Below are 25,949 nucleotides of genomic sequence, written 5' to 3' on the forward strand. Positions count from 1 at the left end.
AAATATATTAATCTGAATACAGGCCGTCAGCTCTGTGGGAAAAGTTGGGGGTTATTTTAAGCAAATTAACATGAATGATTTGTTTTCAGAACTTTTCACAACCAAGAAAATGGTAAACGTCAACAGAAAGTGTCAGGATTAAGATAAACAGTACTGAGGATGGCATTTTTTCTTTCTTTCTTGCGTCACCACTTTACATACTCCACAGTTAAAGTCAGGAAAATGTATATGAAAGGCAGAGAGGAGGCTGCAAGATGTGCAGAAATTCTCCACAAGGGCAAAGATCAACATGCATCACCTGTTCCAATTTCCAAAGAACTTACAAACAATACTATAGCTTATTGATGAGTACAGTGACTTATTGCGTCTCCACCCACCTACACTTTATTCATCATGAAAACTCAGTTTCTGTACTGGCACTCCTAAAAGTTTACTCACCCAGAGGAGGGTTACATCAGATCAACATGTTAGGACATCTCCATGGATATCCACTGATGTCAGTAGCAGCGTGTTTGTAGAGAGCATGTCCACATCTCTGTCCCTTTAACACTCAATGTCAAACAACTGGACTTAGAAATATTCATATTTTACATGGCTTTTAATTCACATTCACAGAAATCTTGCACAGTTTTGTAGTAAGCAAAAGGACACTTTATTTCCTCAGGAATGAGAATGGACTTTGAACTTTGTCTCCCTCTGCAGTACATTCTCTGAAACGCATGAGGCAACAAGCCTTTACAAGACAAGACAACACACAATTTATTCAGTCTTTTTCACGAGTTTGATTGTAAAACCCAATTTTTCCTCAAATGATAAAAGACAATATTCTGGGATCTTTCTGGTCATCTAAAAACTTTAATAACTTGTGTAATTTTATTTTTATCCCAGTGAATGGACGTGTTCAATTTTTAAAAATGTAGACTTAGTAAGGACTTACTTATTAGGTCTATACCAGTACATTCTAGATCAGTTTGTTGCTCCATACCAAACAGTCTTCACAACAGCACATGAAAGGGTCTTGAGTACTCATCGCACTTACGTTAACTTATACATCTCCTACAGTCTCCTTTTTAAAAGCTCCCTGTAATTAATAACAAAATTCAGTCAACCAAAATAGATACTGAAATGTCTTTGTGAAATGTAACTTTTGGCTCACAGACTGCAAACTAAGAGTTTATAAGCGTTTTAGTTCATGTCATTATAGTCCAGCAGACCCCCACAGGGGTCTGTGTTTCATGAGACACAATTAGAAAACAAAAAAGTCTCTGTACGAGCAGAGAAACAGTTCACTTAGCCAGCAGCAGACCAGTCTTGAGATTCCCATGTGTATGGGTCCAAAAAAGAACAAAAGCACCCATTTTTTTAATTCATCCCTGGGCCAAAATATTGCTGAAAACAACTCTTAAGATCCTAAATTGTATTAGCAGGACTGTCGTGTGCCGACAGGACATCTCTGTAAGGCACAGTTATGGTGTAATGATGCTGTATGTAGAATTCCTCACAGCAGGTGCTATAGCGATCATAAAAAACAGAAAGATGATACTGGATGCACATACAATGCTGCTGCAATCTCCTGCAATACACGCAATCATGTTTTGATGATGCTATAAAAGTGCTTTATATTGGAACAGCAGTGGAGTCCTCTCTGCTCACCGGTCTACCGATAAAACATGGAAATCTCAGCATGTAAACAGCAGGTTTGCTCCTGTGTAAACGGCCTTAATATGTACAAAATGTCTCAAATGAAAAATATGAATTGCCTACAAGCAACACGAGACCTCTTTGTAGCAGCAAAACGCTGGTATAAAGAGGATTATTATGAGCTGCTTTCCAAATGTGCCTTTCTTCATCTGAGATTAAACAAGGTAACAGCTGCAGGCAGGTTAAAAGAGGGTTATCTTGTGTACCTGGCTTCGGTGCAAAACAACACTCAAGAGAAAAAACAAAGGCTTCTGGGAAGGATGAACATCAGTAGGTCAAAAGAAAAGCAGAAAGCTGAATCCACATTGGTGCTCAGTTCCCTCCCTCTGGCTCCAGCCGCAGCCCCAGATCCAGACAACGTTCCTCTCCATGTTGGTCCTCAGTCTGGTAAATCTCATTGTCCACCAGCTGTTGGCCGTGGCTCGGAGGCCTTTCGGGAAGCGGAGGAGCCTCTATAGAGGAGTCCCGAAACTGCTGGTTAGGCCCGACTTGCACGTCGGCCACACCTGCATCTTCAGAGATCAGTGGCTTTTGTGAGTCTGTGTGCCCTGTGAAAGGCCGGGATGTGTCAAACTCTCCGTAGATGCCGAACTCTACCCCCTTTCTCAGCAGGTGTGTGTAGACCAGCGTGTCCTCAATGGAAGCGTACACATGGGACTCATTGTCCTCGCGTGTTTTTGGGAAGCCGTTGTGTCCTGGCAGGAAGCCGGAGCCGTTTGGATTGTATATGGACACTTGATGGGTCAGCTCCTTCTTCTTCTTCCTGTTTGGCAGGTGAAACAAGACGATGAGCTCTTCATATACAGCATCTATTACAGATATATCTGCTGACCAGTTATGTAAGAACATTTTAAATGGAGGAAAATCTGTAGCAGACTGAAGCAGACGTGAGGTTTTCTAAGACACTATGTTAGCGCCTTCACTGTCTTTACTATAATAACTCTTTCCAAAAGTGAGCAATTTAAAAAAAGACAAAATCTGAAGAACAAAACAAAAAGCAGATGCACTCACCTAATCACCACACAGACCACTGCCAGCACGATGACAAAAATGACCACCAGAGCAGCCACCGCACTCAGGATGATAGTCAGCAGAAAGTCTAAAAGAGATTAAACAACAACAAATGCAAACTTTCATTAAAGCTGACATAAATTAAGTGCACAGTCTTTCTAATGTTATAGTCTAATAATCTAATGTTGTTCAAATGTTATATTGTCTATGTCTTAAAGAAACACTGAAAGCCTGGAGATGAATGAATATTGATTCTTATACTTCACAAAAATGGAAATAAGGATTAGTCCTGATTCTTGGGGATATTTGGGCTACAGTCACTAATCAACACACCTATCAAGTTTCATACAATAGAGTTATCTATTGAGTAGACACCACAAGTCCTACAGATGATGCCAATGTGATCAATTAAAGCATCCAGTCCAAAATGCTTTTTTTAAAAAGTCTCTACACAAAACTCTGATGTAGACCACGTATAGGGCTGAACGATTTTGGAAAATATATATTTTTTAACCAATATTGCGATTTACAGGTGAAACTTGAAAATTTAGCATATCGTGCAAAAGTTCATTTATTTCAGTAATTCAACTTAAAAGGTGAAACTAATATATTATATAGACTCATTACATGCAAAGTGAGACATTTCAAGCCTTTATTTGATATAATTTCGATGATTATGACTTACAGCTTATGAAAACACCAAATTCAAAATCTCAGAAAATTAGAATATTGTGAAAAGGTTCAGTATTGTAGGCTCAAAGTGTCACACTCTAATCAGCTAATTGATCCAAAACACCTGCAAAGGGTTCCTGAGCCTTTAATTGGTCTCTCAGTCTGGTTCAGTGGAATTCACAATCATGGGGAAGACTGCTGACCTGACAATTGTGCAGAAAACCATCATTGACACCCTCCACAAGGAGGGAAAGCCTCAAAAGGTATTTGCAAAAGAAGTTGGATGTTCTCAAAGTGCTGTATCAAGGCACATTAATAGAAAGTTAAGTGGAAGGGAAAAGTGTGGAAGAAAACGGTGCACAAGCAGCAGGGACCGTAGCCTGGAGAGGATTGTCAGGTAAAGACCATTCAAATGTGTCGGGGAGCTTCACAAGGAGTGGACTGAGGCTGGAGTTACTGCGTCAAGAGCCACCACACACAGACGGGTCCTGGACATGGGCTTCAAATGTCGTATTCCTCTTGTCAAGCCGCTCCTGAACAACAAACAACGTCAGAAGCGTCTTACCTGGGCTAAAGAAAAAAAAGAACTGGTCTGTTTCTCAGTGGTCCAAAGTCCTCTTTTCTGATGAGAGCAAATTTTGCATCTCATTTGGAAACCAAGGTCCCAGAGTCTGGAGGAAGAATGGAGAGGCACACAATCCAAGATGCTTGAAGTCCAGTGTGAAGTTTCCACAGTCTGTGTTGGTTTGGGGAGCCAATGTCATCTGCTGGTGTTGGTCCACTGTACTTTATTAAGTCCAGAGTCAGCGCAGCTGTCTACCAGGACATTTTAGAGCACTTTATGCTTCCTTCAGCAGATGAGCTTTATGGAGATGCTGACTTCATTTTCCAGCAGGACTTGGCAACTGCCCACACTGCCAAAAGTACCAACACCTGGTTCAATGACCATGGGATTACTGTGCTTGATTGGCCAGCAAACTCGCCTGACCTGAACCCCATAGAGAATCTATGGGGCATTGCCAAGAGAAAGATGAAAGACATGAGACCGAACAATGCAGAAGAGCAGAAGGCCGCTATTGAAGCATCCCGGTCTTCCATAACACCTCAGCAGTGCCACAGGCTGATAACATCCATGCCACGCCACAGTGAGGCAGTAATTCATGCAAAAGAGGCCCAAACCAAGTACTTACATATGCATGATTATACTTTTTAGAGGGCTGACATTTCTGTATTTTAAATCTTTTTATTTTTTTTATTTCATGTAATATTCTAATTTTATTCGAAATTATATTAAATACATAAAGGCTTGAAATATCTCACTTTGCATGTAATCAGTCTATAATATATTTTCACCTATTCAGTTGAATTACTGAAATAAATGAACTTTTGCACGATATGCTAATATTTCGAGTTTTACCTGTAATATGCGATTAATTTTTAAGCTCTTTACCTTCTGTATTATTCAAAATGGACAAGCAGTAAATCAGTGTATAGTATGACAATATTAGATAAATTAAACATACACTGTTCTTTCTTGTAGGTCAGGCCTGTGTTATGATGAAATTAGGTGATGCATGAATTATCTACGGTGGAGAAGAAATATCAAATTTTAATAATATGAGAAAGATAATTTGAGAGTCAAGTCATGGCATTAAATGAATATGATATATCATCAGGTAGTGACCTATAGGTAGGCCTATAGATCACAAGAACTAAGTTTACCACAGTGTGTTATACAATAAGGGCTCAATACAAAACCCACAGTTCAACCACCAATTAATGAGTCCTTATCTCAGTTTTAATATCATAGAGTCCATCTTTCTATATCCTAGTAAGCAAACAAAAAATACTCAGTTTGAGGTTCAATTAAAAAGTTGGCCAACGAAAATAAAACCAATTGACACCTCTCGTGTTTAACAGACAAGCTTAGTAATTCTCCGACAACACCGGAGTTCCTCACCCCCGCAGCCTCCGATGCTGGTGAGCAGCGCACTGGCTGTAACTCGGGACAGACTGGGCCTCTTTCGGACTTGTGCGTTTAGTTTTAAACTTCAAAGATATTTCCTGAGCTGACTGATGGCTGTGTTTGTGACGCTGGCGCCGATCCTCATAATGCGCTTACCTCACTACACACGTCTTTCTGTTGCGTATTTTTCCTGTCCGCCAAAGCGGCGGATGGCCCGACAATTTCACCCACCACCACCAATTTACCCGCGGGTGCTACTTTCATTCCCTGTGTGACACTAAAGTTTCTGTCGATTCAGCTTCTGTCAAGCGTTTTACAACAACAAGTCCGCTTCGTCTGCAGACTGCTTTACTCTTGGGTGTCATGTGACCAGAGTGTAATCGTCTTTGCGATTAGAAAATCTCGTTTTATCACATCGCGATAATATCGCAAATGCATTTAATCGTTCAGCCCTAACCAGGTAACCCTGCAAAATGTCCTCTTACTCTTGCTCTTCTGCAGGGTGATCTCTGTGATGACGCTGAACTCCCCTCGTTCAGGCATGCAGTTGGACATGTTGAGGTAGAAGCTATCGGAGACGGTGATCTGACTCTCGGCCTCTTCATCCTCCCTGCGGCTGTAGTCCTCCTCCCGGCGGCCGACTCTCTGCACCCTGATGTCGGTGTGGCTGCTGCTGCACTTGGGCTGCCGGAGGTTGGCAAACACCAGGTGAGCGTCCATCCTCTCCGGAACAGAGACGATCCAGGAGACGGTGGAGTCCGACCTCATTCCTACTGGCCAACCGGGAGTAGCCAAAAGGACAGGAGTGTCTCTCTTTGGAGACACGGTGAATATGTAACTTTCTTAACAGGAGTTAGAAAGAAAAGAAAATTAAATATCACTGAAAAAATGCATTTATTTCATTTAGTTATTTTATTCAATTGAGGCTGCTTGTTACCTGATATCTCCTCTTTCAACCTGGCATTCAGCACGTCCTTGCCAGACATCCTCAGTGCTTCGCCCCCTATGCCGGACACAGTGACAGACACATTGGTGTGGATTTGGACCATCTGTATTGATCCCTGAGTGCAGAAGTGTCCAACAGTAGTGCCACCGTCTTCAGTCACTTTGATAATGATGCTGTCATTGCACGGCTGCCCCGGTACGGACTGCTTGAGGGGCCCAGTGGGAGAGGTCAGCTCCACGGTGCCGTGCTGAGGAGGGCGGAGAGCCCAGGTCACACTGCTCAGATTGGCAGGGAGGCAGGTCGGCAGCAGAGGCAACGACAGACGGGCCGGAGTCTTCGGGCACTCTTTGAGTTGACTACACTCTGACATGAAAGCACAGGTCATTTAAATCAAGAGGGGTTCAGAGATGAGAATGAATTTCTACCTTCAGGAGCTACAGCAATGAATGCAATTAACACTTTACTTACATTTATAAGCAGTATATAAACATTTAATAAACACACAAAACTTGCATCTTACACTGTGAGGTGAACTACTTGGTGTAACTCGGGTTTCTAATATTCACATCAGATCCAAAGACTCTTCAATTACTTTCAAGGTCTTGTTTTGTCTGACTTAAGGACAGAAAATGTTTGGGGTAAGAAATTATATTATTCATCATCCAGAGAGAATGTTGTCAGTCACGATCTTGAAAAAGTGCAGAAATCAAGTTGAATAATATACAAAGTTCATTCAAGGTTGCAATAAAATGGTATTTTAAATCGTACATACATGATAGGCCATAGTCTTTCCAAGAAGAGCATTTATGTATATAAAAGAAATGGTTCTTAAAGGCTTATATTCTAGGCCCAGGACAGCCCCCCACTAAACACTCAAATCTGCATTTACCCATCACTCCCATGGCGGTGACTTGTACGTCTTCAGGAAGGCAGTCCTGGAACGTCAGGTCACTGTGTGATGTGACTGTAATCTTCTCTTTCAGCACGGAGTTTATTTTCATCTCGCAGTAAGAGGCCGGTCTCAGCTTCTCGATGTGAAGAGAAAGGCCCTCCATTTTGCTCACATCCACTTTACACAACACTACAGAACGACAATATAAATGAGCATTTCTTATGTTTCCTTTTTTTTCCTCTGTCTGTCTCACACAAAAATGCAAATGTGTGGGCTCTTCATTTATCACAATATCAGCCAACAGGAATTTGAATTTCGATTTGACTGGCAGAGCTGAATGTGATTCCCTGACTAAAGGAAGTGTTTCCTGGTGATGCGCCACTGCTGTCATTTATGACTCAGCGATGAGGGAATCTTGAGAGCCCACTCTCCACATCACTGTTTCATTACTCATCTAAACTGCAGCTGCCTCAAGAAACAGGGAAATCTCTGTCACAACTGACGAGAGAAAATGAACCCTTGTTGTAATAATATATATATTTAGCAATCACATGCCTACTGCAACATGTAGAGGATTATGTTATCATCGTCATCAGAAGTTTTATTGTTGTTGATTCTTTGTTTGGTGTTTTTTAGAGAAGGGGGGTAGTTGCTAATAGGGGTCCAAATAAGTATATAGACGATTAAATCATGAGTCACCATTCATCCTCTGAAATATTGTCTGAACAGCAAAACCACCAAACGCCTACATCCAAAAACGAAACCAATGTTATCTATATATTTCTTTTGTTAGCTCTAAAGAGCTTTCCTTTTTACATTTCATATCATTATGCAATAATTTGGCACTGTAGGTCTACTGATCTAAGTAAGACATTTCAAGATGAAACACTGGGCTCTAGTGACTCGTCATTATTTTTGACAGACTAACAGATTAAACAGAGGTAATACTTTAAAGCAGCAATATTTGATTTTTTTCCACCACTCCACACCATGAATATCCAGTCGTGTTTCTGGCCACCTGATGACTGTAAGTCCAATATTCACTCTCTTAGCTCTGGTTTTGGTCTCTACCAACATTTAAGGGAGGGAAATATTAGGTTCTTTAGCTGCTAAATGCTCCACAATGTTCAGCAGCTAGTCGCTGACTTTGCCCATCTGCTTTTTGGTGCTGAGCTGGTGTTGTAAAGTGGATTTTTAGAGCTCTAGAACAGTTGCGGATTAAAACAACACTGCTGCGAGTTGTGAGAGTGACCCAAAACAGTACAGTTGTGGGCTGGAAAACCAAAACAAAGACCTGAAACACTCTCTGCCTTTCTCTGGCTCAATGACTCTCTGTCTACTTTATTTCATAAATATTTGAGATGAATAACATATAAATACATAACCATCTTTGCAGAAGTAAAAAGTTCAAACTGTGACGTCTTCGAAGCCAAATGGTAGCATTAAGTGCAAATGAAGTGTACCAACCTGGTGAACTTTCACTTGAAGACACCTTAAGGGTCAGGGACAGTCCAGGGGAAGCAGCACGTCTTCTGTCCATCTCACAGTTCCTCAGCATCAGGGAGAAGTTTCCCTGACTCTGCTCCGGCTGGCGGTCTGTCAGCCTCAGCACCGACGCCACTCTCCCTTTGCTTTGGTACTCCACTGCGGTGTCCTTCTTCAGACATCGCGGCTGTATGAGCTGTAAGAGCTGAACAGCTGTCTTGTGCTTCTCCGGCACCTGAAAGTACCACTCCATCACGCCGTCGTCAGGAAAACTTTCCGGGTAGTTTGGAGAGAGCAACTCCGACGATGAGGCCCCTTTTGGTAACGTCAGTGTAATTTTGGCAAGGGCTATGAGGGAAAAAACAAACACGTACAGCAGTCACATAATGTGATGTCGGACACAAGAGACACCAGACAGAGAAGTTATTCAATTTTAAATAACTCACATTTGATTTCCTCCCCAACAGACACGTCAAACTGGCCACTTTGGAGTTTCTGTCCAGCTGGGACATCCAGAGAAAAGCTACCTTGATTCAGTATCTGGGCACTACGGATAGTTCCCGTTCTGCAGTATTTCCCTACGGCCACATTCCCCGTAGTCTGGAAGGCCTGGAGGGTGTAGCTGTGTCTGTCTGGACATCTCTCAGATGGATTAATCTGTCTTAGACCCGTATTGCTGAAGTCTATGTTGAATGCTTTCGGCGCCGAGGCCTTCAGGTTCCAGGTGAACTTGCGGTCAAAATCCAGTAACGGAAGTGAGCCCGAGTCAGCCTGGATGATGTGGCTGTTGCATGACTTTGTGGTACATTCTGGGAAGAGATATTAACAGATGACTTTTACAACCAATAAACCTGCCCACACTGTATTAGTTCAGCAAGATACAAGATCACAATACCTTGAGAGAGACTGCAGTGCTCTTACCTATATTTCGCACAATTTCCACACTGAATACATCCTGAGGTCTGGAGCATTCAAACTCCAGTGAGACAGGAGTGTTGTCTCTTAGCAGAAGGGATGTATTACATCGTCGTGAGCGTCCTGCTCCGGTGCACACGTTGCAACCTTTGGGCTGACTGCTGCTTCTGATGTTGAAGTTGGTGCCTCTGTCAGGGGTGATGGTCAGCTTCTGGACCCCTGGTAAAAACACAAAGCACGAAAATTTGGAAAAGGAAGGAATGTGCAGCATGTGCAGCAAAAAACACTAGATTTCCAGTCCTGAAAAAAAACCCAGAATATTAAGAAGTCTTGCTACATATTAAATATACTCTTACATTTGCTAAAGTCACAGTGACTAACTGTGTTGAGACATGAGGCTGACGGCTTGGCTCCTCTCTCTTCTATGACTATCCAGGCCTGTACTGAGCAAACGCAGCCATGTTCATACACCTAATGTCAACTCTCTATTGCATCTCACATTTCCTGTTTCACACTGTGTTATTTCACTTAAGTGGACAAAACAGACACAACCTATCATCTGACATGTGACACATCAGATTAGCTCTGCAAACCTTTTGGTTGATGAGGTTTACTGTTGGACAAATAACAGAAAGCTGCTCAGATCAGTCCAACAAGAACTCCACACTGAAAGGTCCTTTCTTTTGTTCTCACCCTGATTCTGCCTTACAACTCCATTTACTCTGTCAAAACCTAATCAGTACACTCATTAAAGTCATTCAGGCCCCAGAAGTTCATCCACAGCTGTATTAGCAGTAAACAGCACACTAATAACAGCTTAGAAATACTAAACAGCTCAATAATAATGTCCTATAATTTGAGCATGTGGGAGAAGCATGCCTCCAGGGCTTTCTGGCAGAAAGGCTTTCTGTCCTTCTTTTTTCCTGAACTTAACCAAGGAGTTTTGGTGCCTAAATCTAACCAAGTAGTTAGGCTTCTTGACACAATGCCCTCGGGGGCAGACTTCTGCCATGTGCATAATTTGAGGAATAATCAGTGTCCATATTTAAACAGCATTTCTTCCACCTCAGCAACATTGCAGGGAAAATCGGTCCTGCTGGTTAATAATTAAGCTGTAACTTACCTGACACAGTGAAAACCATGACTGTAAGAAGCAAAATCTGAAGAGTGACTCCTGATAAGGACATTGTGTCCTACAGTGTAGTTCTACAACTTTGATCCTGAGAGAAATCAGTGGCGATCCGCTCAGATTTCATAGCTTCTCGTCCACAGCTGCAAACTTCGTGCGCCACATTTTCCTCTCGTTAACGTCAAACTCCTCCACTTCCTGTATGTGCGAGCGTGTCAGCAGCAAGGGAGTGTAGGGCGCCAGGTAATGTAAAGGCGTGGCCAGGTCGGCCATTTTGGCAGGTACAGAGTTCATGCGCGGTTCATTCGTAAATTACAAAACATAAAATATATTCAACCGCTAAAAATCACTGCAGTTTAGTTATTTTTGCTAAATAAAAATCGGCACATCTTTATTTACAGTTAAAAGGCCAAACAAAGTATATACTATTGTTTTAATTATATCCTGTAAATGGTGCAGTGATACCAAGATATTAAAGCACAGGTCAACATGAATTTGTAGCTTCCCAGTGCAGAAATATTTAAAAAAATGAATTTCCTAAAAGAAAATTAATTCTCTAATTGTATTTTTCTTTGTTGTGATTACACACTCATTTGCCAGATTATACACCCAGCTAAAAGGTTATGCAGTCTAAATCAACAGTCCTCCAATAAATCCTCACTTCATGATGGTTATAATGCTCACGTAGTGTTGCTGTCTAATTTGTAGGCGACTATTAATATTTTTAGTATTAAAAGCTTACTTTTACAGATAAACATCCACACTGATTGCTTTTTGCTGAGTCAGCTTGGATGTGTCATCCTCACAAACTGGTTAGTCAGCGACAGTTTGGTTGACAAATCCGGATAATAAAGTCTTTCTTGACTTAGCAAGCCACATCACATGTAAAGCAAGGCAAGTGTCTGGACATTTTGATGTTGCAGAGCTAAAACAGTCCATTTGCAGCACATGAAGAGTAATTATCCAAACCCTTATCTACACTGAGCAGCATAAAGTGAGAAGGGACAGAGAGATGACCCTGACAGATTTTACACAATGTGTAGTATGATGCGCTGTGGGTTAAACTAAGCATGTGGCATTACCTGAACCAGCTACAGCATTAAAATACTGCTCATTATCAATATTTTAACACTCTGAAATGGGCCATTATGAAAATAAATACTTTTACTCTTACACTAAAGTACTAATTAAATTTCTTCACCTCATAAAACAATATCTGAAATAAACTAACTGTATAACATATGTAAAATTGTATTTGGTCATATAGCCAGGCATTTATAGGTCTTCTATGAGATAATAAGCCTACAAAATCTGTGTCAAACATGGTAATATGTGACACTTGCTTAATTTAGTTATGGTCACAATTTACTTAATTACAAATTGAACATAATTAGTGATGGGTACAGAAGAGCCCTTGTGGCCATAAGTTAAAGGTTCATTCTGCACCTCATATGATGTTAAAATACAACTTCATGCTCATTTTGAAGGCTGCAGTTTGTGGTGCTGTTGAGTTGTACTGCGTTTTACTGACAGCCGTTTCTCTTATTATGTCCATCCCATTTAAATCAATGAGGGTAGGCTAAATAACAGATACACCACCCCCTGTACAGCTCAACAAACTACAACCTCCACAATGCTCATAGTTGAATCTTCTCTACAACAGTTTCAACAAAGTTGAACTTTATACCCTTCATGACAGTGGGATTTATTGCAGAAATGTTGTATTAGACTGCATAGTTGTATCTAGGTGCACCTAATTTAATACAAAGTGTATATTTTTCAAAGACTGACAGTTTTGGCTCAGAGCTTTTCAACTTTGGATCACATGCTTTGTTCACTTAAAATAAGTCTGAAGTAAATTGATTTAGGCTACAGAGAACAGGTCAGACAGAATCTGAGGTATAGCCTATAATCAATTTTATTTTCATTGAAACCAGTTGAACATGAATACAAATAAGCACGCATATTGAACCTGACATTATAAATCTAACAATATAAATATTGAACCCCCCTCTCAGTCAGTCATAAACAACATCTATTTTTCAGAATGTATTGGGGAAAAAATATTACATTTACTTTGAACATATATAGGTTATATATGTGACGGCACACGTTGAAGTTCAGTTATCAGTGCAAAAGTCCTACACATGGGATAAGGCATAAACTTTCTAGAAAGATTAAAAACTATACAAACACTGTTTAAAGAGGAGAAACGTTTGCACAGTTTACGCAGACATAATCTATAGGAAGGCCTACAAGAGTATACAAAACACATTGGTTTTGGTCCCAGTATAGTTTACTATTGGCTAGTATAAGCCACCATACTTTACCTTGGTTGTCCTAATGAGGAGGAGGTCTAATAAGGGTTAAAGAACACCCCAAACTAAAGCATTTGATCAAAAAGTTCTCCAAGCTCCTCAATCATTCACTCAGTTGAATGGCTACAATTATAGTATAGGCAGCACAGGCTATTTATAATAAAGATTATTTCAATTATCTCGGTCTCCTCTGCTCCATCCCATTGGGCAGAAATCCTGCAATGATCGGGACTGGCCATATGAGAGCAGCAACACTCCACACAATGATGACCAGTGTCATAAAACAAGCCACAAGTGTCGACTCGATGGGCTTTCTGTTCAACCTCCAACTTTTGTCCCCCTTCAGCTCGTCGAGGCTGAAATCCACGCAGCAGAAAGTGACCTGATCCCCGGTCTGCTGGCCCCTCGACCTGCCCTGACTGAACCTCCGGTACCGGGACATCCCGCAGCCCACGCACAACCGCAACTCCTGCTGACCCCCGGTGACCCCCAGATGCTCGATGACGACAGGCGAGATCGCCCTGTTGAAAGACGCGGAGAAAAAAGCCCTCCCGTGGTTATTGGTGGTGTAGATGAGCACATCACACTGGAAGCCGAAGCTGCTGTCCCAGCGGGCCACCAGCGATGTGGGCAGGATTCTCTGGACGCTCACGTTGCACTGGGACAGAGTCTGAAGGGAGGAGGCGTCGGGCGAGGCTTCGCTCTCCTCCACAGACCTCTTGGAGAACCGCACGTCCACCTCCAGGTTGGCCATGAACCTGTTGGAGGAGTTGATGGGCGGCAGGAGGAGGTCTTCGTCGCTCCAGCCTTGGCATCGCTGGAGAAGTCCGGCCACCGCGGTGAGAGCCAGCAGGAGAGTCGGAGAGTCGTTCAGCATGTCACAGGGCGCGTCTCTCCTTCTCGCATGGTGCTGTGGCGATCCGCAGGCGACGGACGAGGCGTGCAATTGAAAAAGCCAGCCGGTGATATGTTTTTTAAAAGGCAGCTCCCGATGGAGAGATTCAATTCCCTTGCCCGAATGGTATAAATGGAAATGTCCAAAAGCCTGTCACATGCGCGCACCCCCTCCCTTTGGACGTTTTCCTTCTGACTTGTTCTCCAAATGTGCCCTGCAGTCGCTTTGCAGAAGAGAAGCAAGCTAGGCAGCACGGCGCGCTGCCTTCATCACTGCTCCGAGCTTCACTCTCTTCCTCTGTCACTTCAGGTGTGAGAGCTGAGGACGAGAATAGAGAGAAGTGGTGAGGGGAGAGCCTCCTCTGCGCAGGGACAGACGCGCCAAGTTCAACACGCATCTCCCAACCAACAGTCCTGACACGTACATGCTTAATACACCTTTCCAAATCAAATCAAATAGAATTATTGATATGGAAGAAAAGCCCAGTCTTATTCTGTCTGTCTGCTCATCTGTCTTCTCTGTACCTGTGCGCTGCGAAATTCCTCTCTCACAGCATGAGAAAACACTGAAGATGAGGCAAACAGAAATAAGTGGTGCACTGTATTCAGAAGGCTGCAGAGAACGACCTGTGGCACCATCCTGCTCATGTATCTCAAGTGCCATCACACTATTGCTGTGAGACATAACCACCAGAGTTAAGTGGCTCTACTGGGGAAATAAATATGCAGGGATATAGCCAGGGGTGAAATACTGAGGTCTTACTGGCCCTCATCTCCTCCCAGGAAATTCTGACTAGACACCAAGACACTAAGATTTTTTAATAGCTTGTATTTATCCTAAGTTTGTAGCCTATTCAAATGACTGGGGCAGGGAATCATTTATCTGTGAATTTATTTTGTCGGTTTAAATTTAACCTATAGTCAAATTTAAACATGCTCAAATAAAAAAAATATTGGAATCACCAAATTAAATACTCACAATATGTAGTTTCTTGCAAAAAACTCCCAGTGTCTCAGAAAAAAATAGATTCCAGAGGACATGAGCTCAGTGGAAAGGAGATATAATATAATAATATTTTCATGTTGATAGTCAAATTTGCATTTTTTTATGTTGTAGGCCTATTTCTTAAATCGTATTTTTATGTCATTGGGCTTTGATGTCCCTAAAGGCCACAGTAAGCTGAGAACGATGATGGGATTTCACGGTACAAAGGCCACAACATCATTGACTTTAGCTGATGTTTCATTTGAGTGATTGAGCCAAAAAGATCAGAAGTTAATCTACATCGCATGCAGGGAAGATGAACTTTTGAACCTTTTATACAACCACAGTACATTCACAGAGCTCAGCATGAATGATGGCCACTGAGTAATCAGCCACACTGGACCAGCAGGGGCCTCAGTGCCTTGCACAAGAGCTCATCAGCAGTGGTGATGAGGTAAAAGGCAAGTGCTGCTCTCTCACTTATATTCACTAGTCCAAACTCTAAACCACTGCCCTCATGTTCCTGTCAGGCATGTCAGTAGTCTGAAAATGTAGCTATTTGAAAGTATTTCCCAGATCAGGAAACGTCGTCACATCTCACAGCCACATGCAGCTTTCTGTGCTCCATCTGCAGGAATGCAAGAATGCTTTTATGTTTTGATTTGAAAATCGGTCGTTCAAAACCAGTTTTCTTTATTCAGTCGTGAAATCCACTCTTTTGTGTGCTGGATACACTACTGGTTACTGTGGTTACCTACAGTATAGTGACGTAGGTAAACCGACTGTGTTAGGTTTGTTCTTTAACTCTCACTCTGCATAATTAAATGTCAGCGCTTATAATTCAGCCAGCTGAAGGTTGAAAACAAAAAGCCTCCCAGCGTTTGTGAAGGATTCAGAATGTTAAATTCATGGTTGTCAACTCATATCACTTATTATTTTTCTCTACACTAAGAATAAGTGGGTTAAAATTGTTACCAGCATGGGTCAGTATAGCACCAATACATTACTGGTTTAACCTCACAGTAACAATGGGTTGTTTTAACCCAGTGTTAGTGTTATTTTGTGTTTCTGTTGTATTTCTGTTACTGGATTAAAACAACCCTTGTGTTGGGTGGTTTTCTACCAATGGGTACTTGGTAAAGTTAACTCATAGATATTATACAATAAATAAAAAAACACAATAATAAACAATAAAAACTTCCATTGTTGTATGTGTTTTTTTCTCCAATTATAAGCTGGCACATATGAAAACACCTCTGGGAGGTAAACCCAACAGTCCCTAATCTGTTTGCTTGTTTGTTCATCTGTTCTCTGCTCTGAGAGCTTTTTTGTACGATGGTGTTTGTTTCTCTCAGCCATATTGTGCACTCTGGGGCAGCCAGACTCTTCAATAAACATGTGCCTCCACGGTGCTGCTGCAGCAGCAGGGGTTTTGTACACACAGTGTGCATCACCTAGCTCCTATCTGATGCTGTTGAGGACACAGCCACCCCTCCCCTCTTTGTGTTTTGAATCCAACACTTTATCACAAACAGCAAATCTGATTACAATTACAATTCGGGACACAGCTGCAGTTAATCTCAATTTTGTGGAGTTCTAATAAAAGTCCAAATATTAGGACTAGTGGTCGAACACCTGGTCCGTTTGGCCAATGAGGGTTTTCAAGCTGAAGAGTGAGCCAGCGTTGGCCCGAATCACACTTAGCTCAAAGGCAACCCAGTCTCCTGAAAAATTACATTTATGTATAACTCAGTTGAACTGGACAGAACCAGATGATAGCAAAAAACACTGAGAGGCCAGGACTGACCTCCCTCACCCTGACAGGACTGTATCTTTTGCTACATTTTTCAGCCATACTTAAAGCTATAACTGGAGATACCATCTCTATGATGAGTTGTAGCTTTGCCTGTAACAGGTGTGTGGTTGATCTACAGTCTCAGAGCTGATATTTCACTTTTGGAAAATGTGCACAAAATCTACTCTGGACCTCACCCTGTGCACAATATTAAATGTGTACAATAGTATAATTTGAAACAAAAAGAGGTAGCATTTACTGCAAGGCTATTTTACTTCTTTCATATTTCACAGGTGCTGTTCTTATCCTGTCCACTCTCCTGATGAGGCTATCCTTTTCGTCTTAGAGAAGATAAATCATCCCCACTTGTCAATCACTTAACTGTCCACGCGTCCTGCTTCTAGTAGCCACTTTTTAAGGTTGACATGGCTTTTCATGAGGAACAAGTTATGCCTTTTATCAGAATACTCTTCCTAACAACATATACATAATGCATCAGAAAACATAATAATCCATTGACAGAACTGGGTCACTGACCAGAGGCAAAATCGTGATTCCCTTTCATCTTTGCAGGCTGGGAAACATGAATGCCACTTGTGTGAATTGTTTTCTTCTGTGCTGTTTTAACTGGCGTAATCTGCTCTGGAGGCCTGCCTCCGTATATCTGATGTGAGGGCCAGCTGATGTGAAAGGACGCTTTGGCCTCAATTTGCACCTGAAAGCCCTCGTCCTTTTGCCTTCCGTTTGATTAGAACAGTGTTTTCTACTGAGCAATTTGTAGCTTTAAAACAATCATGTAGTTGTTTGGTTCTCTTTCTGCACACTCAGACATTCTCTGGTGCTCACAAACACTCCCACATGTTTCCAAATGCTGGTCCCGCCAAATCAGATATGCTCTAGACAATGTAGTGGTGAACAGAGCAAGAACATTTAAATTACTTTCTTGTTCATTAATTATGCTATGAAAATGTAAATTGATTTGGTCACGAAAATGCAAATGGGCTAAGGATAAAAGTCTCTTGTGCCGAAGGAGAATTTATGAAAGATTTATTTTCTCAAAATGTGGCTCTTTATTCAGGAAACTGAAAGAAGGACCTGTTAGTGGCCTTTAGCAGCTCTGCACTGGATCAGACACCATTAGTCTGACCCACTGGCTCACACAGACAACTGGCTTAATTAGAAGTTGAGGATTCAGTATGTGCATCCTTATAGCCGCCATGTCCAAGCTCCTTTTTCACATCTGAGCCCAGTGAATCCCCTGTCTCCAGTAGTACTGTCATACCTCCAATCACTGCCAGGACTCATCACCACGGCAACGAAGCAGCGGTTTTCCTAGACTCGGATGAAGGTGTCGAAGAACTATAGTCTGTTTGATTGATAATGCAAAACCTCAATAAAAGTAATAACGCTGTCATTGTTGTCTTTGGTGTCAGCGCCAGGAATTTTGCAAGGGGTCAGAATATTCCTAACCATGTTATTTGAGAGTTGAGTGAGAGTGTATGCAGAGGTTTTTCTCATGTTTTTTACACTTAGACTGGGGTTCAAATCCAGGTGGGGTGACTGTTCTCTCCCATTGCTACCCGTCACAAATAAAGTCACAAAAAGCCCTAAATCTTTATCTTCATCTTTATTTAAAAATACTGTTCACATTGAACTAACTGTCAAATAAATAAAGTAGATTAAACAATATGCTGTTGTGTCTGAAAAGTAGTGGAGTAGAATTATTAAGTATAGCATGAACTGGAAACACTCAAGATAACTGCCTCTGAAGTAACTCAAAATTGTGCTTCAGTACTATACTATACCACTTCAACAACATATTGCTTTTGTCCTCATTTGATTTTTATATAAACCTTTAAGTGAGAGCAATTAGAATGCTCATCAAGACAAAAATTCAATTTTTACTCGGGGACATAACAAGAAGTCCATTTAAAAATCAGTATACTCGTAACTTAATGGGATTGCCACCTCAGGCTCTCTTCCAGCAGGTTTGAGTGCATCCAGGGGACTGCAGACGGATCTGCAGAACTGAGGAGTTGTACACTAATTAGCAACATTCATTTCCAAGGAGCTGCTCTGAAATAAGGCAAATTTCATGGGCACCAAGAGAGAAGACTCATAGAACAGCTTCTCTGTTTCATCTCAAATGAGCGAAAGGCATGGAGCAGTGATCAGGATGGAGAGTGATGCTGCCAGACACTTTGCCACAGATCCTTTAAGATCTTGTTTCAGATCCAAACCTCCTCACCTCCTCAGTTTCACCACTTTGTCTCTGAGGCCTTTGTCTTCCACAAGGAACAGATAGTGAAGGACACAAGGGGCTGTCAACGTGAAATAGGCCCTGGAAATAACACCACACTCATCCAACTCTCTGAAGCACGGTCAGAGGCGTGCAGAGACCCATCAGCCCGCTCTTCACCGGTGTTGGGGAGCTGAGATGGTGTGAGATTACTTCTCTGCGGCACCACTGGCTTACATCTCGTTGAAGAGGATGTGGATTGTGAATCACACACCCAACTGCGAAAAGGTCACCTTGGACAGGTGAAGACAAGTCAGCCCCCCCAACTCCCCACTTCCCTCATCTGCTTTCTACCTGAGGCATTGCTGCTCCGGCTGCTCTGTGTGGTCGTTTGTCATCTGGTTCTCTGCTGGTGAAATGCAATCGTCCTCTGAAACAGGGAGAGAGAGGGTAATTACCATGGGTTGTTTGTCATGGTTGAAATGGGGAGGCGGATGTGGGTGGAAAAGGAGGATGATTGGTTGCTTTCCAAAGTGATTTGTTTGAAAAACAACAGAGGCCGCTTGTACCTGAGACTCAAACACAATGCGCAACTTAAATACCACCAAAAATAAAATTGTTAAAAGACTTTGCCATTATGATGCCATGTAGTTTGTTTTTTTTTACTGTTAATTAGAGTCAAATGTGGAACACAGACAAAGCTGGCAATTGGAAAGAGGATGAGACTTTCACAGAACTGATTCCATGCTTTATTTCAGTGTGTTATTTCTCCACAGATTTCCAGCAATAAATTGGCTTTGCTCACTCAAACGCTCCCTGAGGACACTGAGCCTCCATCTGCTCCTGTTAGATGATACCAATCGTTTTTTCTGATATGTCACATTGTTAGGGGACCATTATTGAAAAAAAAAAAAGATTGACCTGCAGCATTCAAATATCTCCGAGTACAGACCTCACAGCATCTGATGAGGAGAGAACTTCTTGTTCAGGAGTTGATTACTTAAAGACCCCGAAAACATATTTTTTTATCATCTCGAGAGTTATTGGTTCCTATATGCAAACAGAATAATATCCTTCTGTGCACCAATGAGGATATGTTTATGGGTTTTTTTTGTCATTTAGCTTTTTTATTTGATAGCGACAGTAGAGATACAGACAGGAAGTGCAGGGAGAGAAGGGGAGTATAGCGTGCAACACAGGTCTCTGGCCGAAATCAAACCGTGAATGTTACATATGGTATGCGTCTCAATTTCTTGGCCCAACCAATCAGGATTCAGCAACATTCAATCAAGCAAAATCTCTTGGCCGTGGTGGGGTAGTTTGTTGAAGCATGATGTTTCCAGGCAACTGTCAATAAAATATGATCAAACCACAATCACACAATCCTGATGAATCAGATTATCTGAGATGTTTTGTTTATTTTTTTGTTATTCCCAGGCCCAAGGTCCCAGGCCAGAATCAACTCATGGATGTTACAATTAATGTGGCCTGTGCTGTAACCATTATCTGAGTTTTTTAAGAGTCACACTGAAATGTAAACTTGACATGTTGTGATTTCACGGGGAGTTACCTAGTGGCACTTCTTGGCCAGGTGCAGTGGCTTTGTTTCACTGAGCACAGACAAGAAAGAATCCGACCCATGACCTCCCGTAAAAGCCCAACAGGTCTTGTTTGTTTGGTTTGTGTACGGATTAAACACATGACATATACATTGTTAATTAGTGAACTTTAGAGGTGCTGATAGGGGGATATTTTAAATTTAGGACAGAGCCAGGCTAGCCGTTTCCACCTGTCTCTATGCTAAGCGAAGCTAACTGCCTCCTGGCCCTAAAGCTTCAGTGTGCAGACGTGAAAGTGGTATCAATCTTCTCATCTAATTCTCAGCAAGAAAAAACAATGTTTAACTATTCCTTTACAAACAGTTAACAAACAACACAAATTTTAACTTCGATTGTTACCCATGAAGTTATAAATATTTAAAGGGGCATTATGTAGTTTTCAGCGGCCACTAGCGGTGCGGTTCTAAGATTGCAAGCAGGCGTGTGCACGTACGCGTGCTTACTTGAACCAATGAGCGAGCATAATCCGAAACACATGCAGAAATACACAATAAACGCAGGGACACCAGTATGCAGGCTGTGGCTTTTATTCAGACATGTTCAGGCTCTGTTACTTCAACGTTCCCGTCTCAGAGGCAGCTCAACACCGGCGCCGTAACGTTACTTAATTTAGCGCAGCGAGCCACATATCGGCACAATCCTCCCGAAAAAAGGCAGAGTGACAGCGGCTATAGACAGACAGGGAGAACAGACAGAGCTGGAAACTCAGGTAAACTCCGACTGCAACGTTACAGTAATAGTTTTATCAGCTGCAGGTTGAACTAATCCATGCTCGTTACATGATTTAAAAAAAAATTTAGCCGACATACTACACCATTCGCTCGCCTGCTGCTTTTCAGTAACTATCTTTACTATCTGTGAATCTGTAACCGGAGGCTCAGCAGTGTCAGCACAGCTACATGTATTGGATGATAATGAAGCGGTTAGCGAGCTGGACTGAATATTATAAATAAATATGAATATATATAACGAGACTGTGTCACACTTTATAACAGTTAGACCGCAGTAAGTAACTTTACTGTAACTAGTGATAACTTAGTGGATGGCTCTTCCTCTGGGATGTTATAACCGTTTTGTAGCAGTGTTTTATGTTATGTGGGTCACGTTAGTTACAGCGACTGAGGTGGAGAAGCTGTGTACCTGAGTATCGGTAAAACACATAGAATCTATATAAAAAAAACCCCACAATAAACATAAACTGAATGTTACGAAGCAAACAGCGGCAGGTCCGAGCTACTGTAGCGTTAGCTGGCTGTATCACAATAGGCTAACGTTAGTAAACAAATCGCTCTACATTTGCTTTTTACCGTGACATCCTCTCCAGGCTAAATCAACAGTGGCACACATGATCGTAACACGGGTCGTATTAGTTGGTGAAGTAATATGGGAAGCTAACGTTATATAACTTTACACCGGATAACATTAGCAACTGCTCGGCGTTAGCCAGCGAGCTAACGTGACTTTCTCTGTGTTTCTCCAGCTTTACTAATGCTCACTTTGTTCTTACTCGACATCATCTGAACCTGTTTGGTCTGATGGGCTTCAGCACATAAACCTTTATTGTTGTTTTTATCCTTACGTGGAGCCTGTGTTTTGCTGTGAGCCGGTTGTTTAATGTGTTAGTGGACTGCATGTCGTTAGCTGCCGTGTTGTCGCTGTAGTACGAGAGAGGCTCGGGAGCGCGCACAGGGCTGAATCCGACCAGGTGTTATGCCGAGTTTTGCCTACCTGCCGAGAATTGCATGCACCTCCAAATACTGCTTTTAAACGCTATAATATTCTTTGTGGGGTCCATCAATGGTGTTAAATGATTCGAAGTATATATTTTATGAACGTTTAGGAGTCTTTAATATTTTAATACACTTAGTAGGAATACCATTCCTTGACATTCAGTAAATGTATGTGGTGATAACGCCGTTTGATCAATGAGCACAGCAAAGTGTCTGAAAAGGACCTAAAGAGGTGGATGCATAATTCGGCAGATCAAATGTTGTAGGCTATCTGCCGAGATTTGCATCCACCGCTTTTCTAAGCATAAATGACCGTTATCACTCGCGAGGTGCATGCAATTCTCGGCAGGCAGGCAGAATTCGGCACAACACCTGGAGACCTCACATTAAAAGCAGAATAGTGGCTGATGTAAGCAACGGAGAAAACAGGCGTGTGCTTCATTTCTGAGGGTTGAGCCCATTGACAATAAGACAATGACAATTTGATTAATTTCATTGAAAAACTTACATACAGCCCTTTTTAAGAGGTTGAGAAAAACGTAAAATTCAAACCCACTTTTTCAAGGGCTTTTTTTCTTCAGCCAGTGAACTCTTCTTTGTATTTCTCATTTTTGCCTCATTCACAAAGAGACTGAGAGTATTTTGTACCTACTGTTTATGTGAATGCAAGCTATGAACGATACAGATTCAGTCAGTGAGCTTTGAAATGTGTCTGTGTACTAATGAGTAAAGGTAACATCTGTCATACTCGCAGTGTCTTCCACCCTCCACTGCTTTAGATGTGGTCTAGTTCAAACAGTTGTATTGACTCTAAACATGAAAGCCCTTCACTGATGCTGACCAGAAAAGTGACCTTCAAGTTCAAGCTAACCTCCTTAGTACAACTTTTTGATCCATCATGGTGGTACAGTGTACTTTGGTTGTCCTTGCTTTTGTGAAACAAAGTAGTTATTCATTCTATATGCATTTTAGAATAGGGCATCAAAATTAAACTGAGCTGGAATAAGCATATTTTTGGAATATGTCATTATTACTGCAGGATTTCAGCAAGAATTTCAATTTTGAACAAATAATAAAACATCATTCACTGGCATACTTGAAATCCTCCATGAAATGTGGAAGTAGTTCATTCATCAGGGAGCCTCCCTCTGTATCTGCAGACACATCTGTGGCTGTACGTGTAGAGTTAGTGTCTCAACTATGTCAAAAACCCATTTCCCCCTCTCATTCCTCCTCTTCAGCCACATCCTGTTGTGCCCTGAGCGGAGGCGCCTATTTAACTCTGATATACGACTGCAGGCCGGAGCAGAGCCCCAGGTCTAGCTCTCTGACGTCAAGCTGAGGAACTCTCTCAATCTCCTACTAATGATACCTACCCTCCTTTTTCTCTTCCCTCTGACTTCCTCCCCCCTTCAGTGCTTCTGTCTGCACGTCAGATCAAAGGTGAGAGCCACAGGGAGAGCTCGCAGAAAAGAAGCTGAGACGAGGAGACACTGTCTCCTCCTCCTACTCTTCATCTCCCTCTTCAGAGCCTCTGAACTCTGTGATGTGACAGTCAGCAATCACTTTACACTGAAAGGTTGGCATCAAAGAATTCCCAGAAATCACACATAATGAAAGCCCCTCCTGAAGATACTTGTAGGGCTGCTGGCATTACATTTGTGTCATGGAATTATTTTGCTCATATTTTATGTCAATTCTCCTTATGTGGGATTATGATTTGAGTTGATTTACTTTGGTAAATACAAAAATGAAATGGTGCACATTTGACCCTAGAAGATAAAAGAGGTTTAAACAATAGAGAAAGACTTAGAGGTAAAACAGAAAACTGCAGTGACATTTGACCACATACCATCGTTAGAAGGCTGCAGAGCATCTGGACCAAAATCCTTTTATTAATAAACTTATTAACAATTATAATTGCCGTCTTGATGGCTTTTTGGAAACACCCTGTTAGTGCATTACAAACGTATAACTGCACTGTTACATACTAGAAAGGACATAAATTTTCACAACCTGGCAACCCAAATGTTGTTCTCATTATTAACTGATATAATTCATCTGTAAATAACGTAATCCCCATTAATAAAGGCACTATTAAAAACCTTTTATAAAGAGTTGCTAAAAGTGGAATATTAATCAGAATTACAAATAAAACTGAGACTCTTGACAAGCAATGTCATTTGTTCTGTTTAATTTGCATATACAGTGTGTTTCAGATGTAGAAAGCAATTGTCTGCATAGCTGGGGGCAGTAATTTTACTGGAATAAATAAATTTGATTGGATTCTGTTAATGAAAAATCACAAATAATAAGGAGGAGGCGATTAAAGGGTTGCTAAGGTAACAAGCAGAGCCATCAATTACTGAAATCAATGATGAACACACACACACACACACACACACACACACACACACACACACACACACACGCAGTACATGCAAAATCTAAAATCCAGAGGATGTAAGATGTAGACGTAAAGCTGACAGAATATTGTTACATAGGTTTGAATTAAAAGCTTGTGACACGAATAAATGTAGGTACTGTATAAAAGGATTTTAAGAGCCCTTGTTTTTAACGACTGTGTCTTTGTCGACATGCACCGTGTTAATAAAGTTTATTGAAATCCAAGATGGCGGCGCCTACGGCGAAGTCGTGATCCAGGGAAACAGGTTATTTACAGCGTATTTAAAAGCTGGGTATCACACATATAACATGGATTATTGGAGTTATGTCATTACGACCATAAGGCTGACATAAAGGACCTGGAGATAAAACGGTAAGAACCGTCAAACTGAAGACTTTTAGCTCTTTCATCTTCCAGCTTGTGTGCAGCCAGCAGGCAGTCTGAGCCTGCAGACATGAAATAAAACATGTAAGGTCACTTTGCTGCCATACGCAGGTATAACGAGGGGTTTGATTAGACTTTAATTTGTAGCTAACAGAAGACCGGCTGCGCTGCTGTGTGGAGACCGGGAAGATACGTTTGTAAAGTAAACCAATGTCATGCTGACCATGCGAGCAGAAAGGAGGTTTTAAAAGTATTCCTGTCCTGTAGGCTTTATCAGGAAAGCGTCTGAAGACAGTCAAGTGTTGAAGTTAAAATTGCGTTGCATTTAATTTTTGGTTACGTGGTAATGTGTTCTTCACTGTGTTTGAGGTGAAGGTGTCTTGTGGTTTTCCCCTTGAATGCTTATCACCGCCATTTAATATAAAACTGACCTGTTTTGCAAACAACATGACTGTATTATCGTGATTGAGACGTAAATTCATTAACAATAAACAATTGCGTGAGCTTAGTGACCAGTGTATATTATGTAAGAGGAGCTGGGCTGTTTTGAGAAAACCATATACCAATATGTTTGACCAAATATTGATATTGTGGAGATGGCCATTGGATCAGGCAGGGGGTATTTATTAGGGCTGCAACTAATAATTATTTTCATTATCTATTAATCTAAGTATTTTGATTGTCAAGTTATCATTTTCTTTAAAATGTCAGAAAATTGTGGAAAACTGTAAGTGTATTGAACCTACACTTATTTTAAACGGACCAAAGCAGCAAATCCACTAATTTCAGAAACAAGGTATTTATTTCTTGAAAAATTAGGTGATCGGCTTATCGGAATTGTTGTTGATTTGATTTTTTTCT

General features: G+C 41.5%; 3 protein-coding genes across 3 annotated transcripts in view; 1 reads left to right on the forward strand and 2 right to left on the reverse strand.

Moving 5' to 3' along the window:
* Positions 1 to 579: 579 nt before the first annotated feature.
* Positions 580 to 10,948, reverse strand: LOC123968829 (CUB domain-containing protein 1-like). The gene is made up of 9 exons (XM_046045810.1): positions 10,712 to 10,948; positions 9,595 to 9,807; positions 9,120 to 9,482; positions 8,656 to 9,021; positions 7,186 to 7,377; positions 6,288 to 6,659; positions 5,836 to 6,192; positions 2,713 to 2,800; positions 580 to 2,464 (listed from the first exon to the last, which is right to left on the reverse strand). The coding sequence occupies exons 1-9, from the start codon at positions 10,773 to 10,775 to the stop codon at positions 2,014 to 2,016; spliced, it is 2,466 nt and encodes an 821-aa protein (XP_045901766.1). The 5' UTR covers positions 10,776 to 10,948; the 3' UTR covers positions 580 to 2,013.
* Positions 10,949 to 12,643: 1,695 nt separating this feature from the next.
* LOC123968830 (transmembrane protein 158) lies at positions 12,644 to 14,234 on the reverse strand. Its single transcript, XM_046045812.1, has one exon. It carries the CDS (start codon positions 13,910 to 13,912, stop codon positions 13,211 to 13,213), a length of 702 nt encoding a protein of 233 aa, XP_045901768.1. The 5' UTR covers positions 13,913 to 14,234; the 3' UTR covers positions 12,644 to 13,210.
* Positions 14,235 to 24,907: 10,673 nt separating this feature from the next.
* The window catches only part of lars2 (leucyl-tRNA synthetase 2, mitochondrial), a 37,026-nt gene continuing 35,984 nt past the window's right edge, over positions 24,908 to 25,949 (forward strand). The window contains exon 1 of the mRNA XM_046045369.1: positions 24,908 to 25,076. The gene's annotated coding sequence lies outside the window, so the exon portion shown is untranslated. The remainder of the gene's footprint in view (positions 25,077 to 25,949) is intronic.

Source organism: Micropterus dolomieu, linkage group LG03 (assembly GCF_021292245.1).
Source record: "Micropterus dolomieu isolate WLL.071019.BEF.003 ecotype Adirondacks linkage group LG03, ASM2129224v1, whole genome shotgun sequence".
Classification (NCBI taxonomy): domain Eukaryota; kingdom Metazoa; phylum Chordata; class Actinopteri; order Centrarchiformes; family Centrarchidae; genus Micropterus; species Micropterus dolomieu.